General features: G+C 48.9%; 2 protein-coding genes across 2 annotated transcripts; one reads left to right on the top strand and one right to left on the bottom strand.

Moving 5' to 3' along the window:
* The first annotated feature begins 835 nt into the window (after positions 1-835).
* LOC121597025 (solute carrier family 17 member 9) lies at positions 836-3,190 on the top strand. Its single transcript, XM_041922483.1, has 4 exons — positions 836-1,262; positions 1,333-2,113; positions 2,183-2,399; positions 2,473-3,190. The coding sequence occupies exons 1-4, from the start codon at positions 1,195-1,197 to the stop codon at positions 2,718-2,720; spliced, it is 1,314 nt and encodes a 437-aa protein (XP_041778417.1). The 5' UTR covers positions 836-1,194; the 3' UTR covers positions 2,721-3,190.
* A 147-nt stretch (positions 3,191-3,337) lies between these two features.
* Positions 3,338-5,758, bottom strand: LOC121597026. The gene is made up of 4 exons (XM_041922484.1): positions 5,503-5,758; positions 4,843-5,358; positions 4,334-4,771; positions 3,338-4,248 (listed from the first exon to the last, which is right to left on the bottom strand). The coding sequence occupies exons 1-4, from the start codon at positions 5,599-5,601 to the stop codon at positions 4,120-4,122; spliced, it is 1,182 nt and encodes a 393-aa protein (XP_041778418.1). The 5' UTR covers positions 5,602-5,758; the 3' UTR covers positions 3,338-4,119.
* Between the last annotated feature and the right edge of the window lie 242 nt (positions 5,759-6,000).

The raw sequence follows: 6,000 nt of genomic DNA, 5'->3' as shown, positions 1-6,000 counted from the left end.
TAAAAAGTTATTTATGATTAAATTTAATAATTTAATGTTAATTATTAGGTATTTCCTACATTTCGTGAAGAAAATTTGAGTAATTCTGTGTATTTAGCGATTTCAAACTTTTAGCAAAACTGCAATTTACCGCAGAACTCCACACAGCATAACACGGAGCGCAACATAACAACTAACAGTTGCCAAACGCTTCAGAAAACGCTTTATTGCCGATACCATGTTTTGAATATCCTTAGTAGGCTGCTCATTTCTCGTTGAAATGCTACCAACCTACTGCGATGACCGACAGTTAATGAAACACCTCCTTTAACAAGCGTTTTGTGATGTGTTTGGCAGCTGTCAGTTGTTATGTTGCGCAATTAAAAAGCATGCGTTTGTTTGGAAAAACGGGATTTTCGACAAATTTAGAAAAATCTTATGGCTTTCCGAGAATAAATGTCAGAATTTTTGTATGGAAAAATGTGCTAACTAAAAAGCAAATGTTAGCAGGGAATCGAAATTCAGACTGTATTTTGAATTTGGCAATTGTTGGAGGAAATTGTACCAATTTGACATATGAGTTGTAAAAACTAAAAATTCACTTAACCAAATTCGCATAACTCGAGTGTCGCGCAACTCGAGGAATGACTATATTATCTAAAACCAGTAGTTTGTACTAAAAAAATTCATTAAACATTAAACAAATTGCACAAATTGTCCATTGCCCTTCAATCAGTCTTTTCAAAGAAGCTTTCCCGGTATTGACAGCTCTGCTCTGCTTTCCTCAAAACACTACAGAGAGCGCCACCAGCACCATGATGAGAACTGTCATCGACTTGTTTATTTACATCGATCTCCCACCATTCGGGTATACCCCGTCGCATCGGGTTTCTGCGATAGAAAAATTGTAAAAACGAAAACATTCTTTAACACTTTCATATCACAGCGAGAGCGCCCCGCGGACAGAGAACGGCACCTCCGATACACAGCACCTTCCGTCAACATGCAAATACCGTGTCGATTTCCCCGCAACTAGTCGTCCGTGGCCGTGTGTGTGTGCGACTGAGGCAAACGCTCTCTTAATTTTTTGCTAACGTTAAAGTTAGCCCCATTCCCAACCCCACTCCTGCACCACGTCAGCGCGGGCAACGAGTGTGCGAGGCGTCCGCGATACCGTGGGGAACCGGAACCGCGGAACCGGCGGCAGCAGCTTAAATGATGGAAGAAAAGCTCAAGTATTCCTTTCTGCGCGATCTGAACGATGGCCAAAGTATATGGACGAGGTAGGTACGAGGCGATGCATACACCTGGTAACGGAAGTAACTAATGCCCCCGGCGGGGGTCTATTTGCAGAAATGAGAAGCGTACCTGGTTCCTGACGCTGCTGACCGGCACCTGCATGCTGTACTCGACCCGCACCACCATGCCGCTGCTCGTGCCGGCCGTCGCAGCGGAGCGCAAGTGGAGCAAAACCGACTCCGGCACGGTGCTGAGCTCGTTCTTCTGGGGCTACACACTGACCCAGGTGCTCGGCGGCTACCTGAGCGACAAGTTCGGCGGCCAGAAGGTGATACTGCTGGCGGCGATCGGTTGGTCGCTGATCACCTTCTGGATGCCGAACATCATCACCTCGTCGACGCTGTTTGCCTCCTACTCGATCCCGTTCATCGTGACCGTGCGGATCATCAACGGTGCCTGCCAGGGCGTCCACTTCCCGAGCATGATCAGCATCACCAGCCAGAACTTGAGCGCGTGCGAGCGGGCCAGCTTTTTCAGCATACTCACGTCCGGTTCGGCACTCGGGACGCTGCTGACCGGCATTGTGGGTTCGTTTCTGCTCGACTACTTCGGCTGGCCGACGGCGTTCCGGGTGATTGGGTTTTTGGGTCTCTCGTGGACGCTCTTCCTGCGCTACTACACGATGGCATCGGATCGGAGCAGGATTATTAACATTTCGATGCCGAGCCGGATGTACACGAAGCTCGGCACGCCGGACACCGTGCCATGGTTGCGGCTGTTCGAGCGCAGCAGCTTCTGGGCTTGCGTGCTGGCGCACGCTTGCGAGATGAACTGTTTCTTCGTGCTGCTGTCGTGGCTGCCGACGTACTTTCACGAGAATTTCCCCCACGCTAAGGTAAGTGAATGCGAACGGAGCCTTGGTTTATTGTGTGCTTAACGATCTTCTTTACCCTTTTGGCGACAGGGTTGGGTGGTCAACATGATCCCCTGGTTAGCGCTTCCACCGGTCACCTTCATCGGCAAGCTGCTCACGGAGCATCTGCTCGCGAAACAGTGGTCCCTGACGCGCATCCGCAAACTAGTCCAGAGCTTATGCTTCTTGGGGCAGAACTGTGCCCTGTTTCTAATGTGCCGCACGCAGGATTTCAACATGGCACTTACCTGCATGTCAATTATTATCGGTAAGTCAGTCCCGTTCCCCGTTGCTTTTTGCACTCAATATTTTCACATATCCTCTTCCCCGGGTTCGGGTAGGCCTCTCGGGATTGCACAACAATGCAGTGACGGTGAACCCGCAGGATCTGGCCCCGAGCCACTCGGGCAGCGTGTTCGGGCTGATGAACACGGTCGGTGCAATACCGGGCTTTCTCGGCGTCTACCTGGCCGGCCACATACTCGAACTGACGCAGTCGTGGTCGGCCGTGTTCAGTACGGCCGCCGCCATCAACACGTTCGGGTGGCTTATCTTTACCGTGTTTGGGTCGGCGGAAACGATCGTTTAAGTTTCAGTTTTTAATCCCCCCCACACACCCAAGATGGTGCGCGCGTGTGTGTGTGTTTGGGTAAGCTAACCGGGTAGCCAAAAACCAAATCTAGATTAATGAAGGAAGGAAGGAGGAAAGGCGAAACACGCGAAAACAAAGCCCCCAATACTACTTTCCGCATACTCTAAACACTAGATGTACAAACGGTCTTATTCCCTTCTAGCTCGTTTTTAACACTCAACCACCTTCCCCCCTTATTCCACCCCTTTTTTTTCAAAAAACTGTATCCAACCAGGCCCATCGAACGATATTAATACCGATTGGACTGGATCAAAACACAAACACAATCTTTTCATTCCCTTTGTAATTCCTCGTAAGAGACTGTGCGGACGATGGGAGTGAAAGCTGACCCGAGGTAGCTAACGAATGCTGTGGACGAAGTTACTGTTAGATACTGTCAAAGAGAGCTAGAGAGATAGAGAGAGAGAGAAAGAAAAAAAATTCACAAAATATATAAAAAAAGATAGAGAAAAAATAAATAAATTCAAAATCATCGATGTAACAATGCTGGGCTTTCCGATCGAGATTCTTGCTCTCCCTTGATGGCACGTTATGGAATTGGTTGTATGTATATGAGAGAGATATTGGACTTTCCTAGATCTATTTATTATCAAAAAATGCACACTACAAGTTGCGCATTTTAATTGGGAATTCTTCCAAAATGGGCTTCTAATACATCTAATGATCGAAATTATTGTAACTCTAATCAATGTGATGTTTCCCGCCCGCTCCTCTCAGGCTCAACACACATTCTTTTACCTTCAAATGACTGCATTTTCCCTGCCACTGTAACGGTACTTCACAATGGTAGTCCTTCCATTATACATAATGCTCTCCGTTTGAGGATCAAGTTTTTGTGCTTATGTGGTTTACCAAACAGAATTGAGTTGGACCTGTGGGGAGGTTTAGTTTGGTCATGGACATTAAATACGTTTTAAGGGAAAGTAAGAGCATTTTCCACGGTATTGCGACGAAGGGAGCTTAACCTATTTTAAATATGGCAAAAGAAGGGGGTTTCAAGATCTGCTTATTATTCAGTTATGACCATACCGTACAGCCATTTTCACATACACTACACTAAACTAAGTCTTAATAAGGATGAAAATGAGCCAAAACTGAGCTTCAGTGCTCGCAAAGTTGTCCTACTGTTTCGCTCAGAAAACAATTCCTGACTGTCCAATTATCATCACATCGAAAGCGGTGGCCGGTTTCGATAAAGCACAACACGCATGTAAAGTAACCTAAAATTACACCTAGGGATTAAGTTAGACAGGGGTATACAACTGTACAGTAGTGTAAGATAGTGATAGTCTAGTATGGGAGTGCTTCGGCGCTTCTCTCCCTCCAATTGGCGTGTCTATATGAATCCATCGACCGGTGGTAACACCTCGTACATGGCATACTTCCACGTCCAGCGGCGTGCGAGTGCTTCAAACTTCGGTCTATCGTTCTCGTACATCCGGCCAAGCTCGGGTTCCATGCAAATCTATCCCCCCCAAAAAAAAAAAGGACAAACAAAACAACAACGATCAATACAGTGTCCGACCCATTTTGCCTTCATTTCATCCTACCTGTGTGAAGGGATCGGTCAGCAGACTCTGCACCGACAGCAGCAGCTTCGAAATGGTCAGTGCCAGCGACCAGTTGTGCTGGATGATATCGATCCCGACGTCCCCGTGGCGCGATACGTTCGGGTGTACGATTTTGGTGAGAAACCGCACCTGGGGCGGCAGCATCGGGTACGAGCAGGGTATGACGATGTACAGGAAAAACTTCCCGCCCTCGTACGGACTGCCGGCCGGGCCCAGGATCGATGCCTGCCAGTGAAACAGTTGATTGTCGAGCGCCACCGCATCGATGCCCTCGGTCGCGTCCAGATCGAGCGACCGTATGTCGTTGCGGAGCCGGTTCGCGCGGATATGGTTGACCCGGCCACGCATCGGCGCCTTGTGCGCCATGTGTATCAAGCAGGTGCGGCAGAAGCAGGAGTTCATCAGTGCACCGTACATCTGTGGATGAAGGAAAAAAAGGGCATCATTTTCATCCTTCCCTGAACCCTTGGTACCCGCGAGCCACCTACATGCAGCCAGTTGGGAATGGTCGAGATCTGCTGAAACAGTGGCCACCGCTCCTTGGTGTACTTTTTCCACATCTGCTGCGGGATGTGCACCTCCAGTATCCGCTTCCACTGCTTGCACACCTCGCTCGCGTTCCACAGGGACAGATCGTCCAGGTAGGAGAAGATCGACAGCAGCACCTCGACCGGCAGGGCGCAGATTTGGCGCTGCGATTCGTCGTCCGCTTCGCGCGGCTGGGACAGCATCTCCAGATACTGGTTCACGTTGCGCGGTGCCGACGGTCGCGGTCGATCCAGATCGTCGTAGTCCGGATCGCCGTCGGAACGGTCCTTCGCTTCCGACCCATTCTCGGGCGGCTCGTCGTTGCCCGAATCTTCGTCGTCCGACACCTCCGTGACCATGCCCTCCGCCTCGTCTTGCGGGTGGTTGGGAAAGATGAACGAATGGCACGTGCCGCACAGCGGTTCCTCATAGTTCGGCCCGTAGTACCCGTTGCAAATCCAACAGGTCGATGAGTTCTGCCCAGTGATGAGACCAAGCGCGGGAGCGAAAGCAAACCGAAACCAAAGGATTGATTACGCAAACACGAACGAAGGCTGCCAATTTCTCTCTAGCGGGTAAGTCGGACCACAACAGTCGGACAACAAAGCAAAGATACTTACGGAAAATGCAAAGCTCTTGCAAAACTCCTCATACTCCAGATCGTAGTACTTTTCTTCCTCGTACTTGGAGGTGAAGGATTTGCTGCAGCCGGCAGCCATCGCGATGCGGGCTCGAGCTAGGTTTTTTAGTGGGGCTTTTGTGTTTCGTTTTCGTTCTCGCTGCGTTTATTTACGTTTCCACCGTGCGTGAAAAGAAGCTAAACTTTTTTTTCTGCTCTGCACCGACAACACACACAACCAGTGCTCCCGAAATAATCCCTCGGTGTGAAAATGTATGTAAACAAAGCTGCCTGTGAGCTAACCTGGCTGGTTGACGTTTGCGTAGTTTGGTTAATTGCCGCTACGGAGCGCACTACACAATTCGTTCGTTGCACAGTGGGAGGTTCTTAGGATTTTAAAAAAATGTTTGTAGATTTAAAAAAAAATGTTGCCACACAATTTGAAACAATTTAAGAATATACTCCTGTTCTTTCTTGTTTCAGTATTTTCGGAGCAAAT

The sequence above is a fragment of the Anopheles merus genome, chromosome 3R (genome assembly GCF_017562075.2).
Source record: "Anopheles merus strain MAF chromosome 3R, AmerM5.1, whole genome shotgun sequence".
In the NCBI taxonomy this organism is placed as follows: domain Eukaryota; kingdom Metazoa; phylum Arthropoda; class Insecta; order Diptera; family Culicidae; genus Anopheles; species Anopheles merus.
This window is presented reverse-complemented; position numbering and strand designations above follow the sequence as displayed.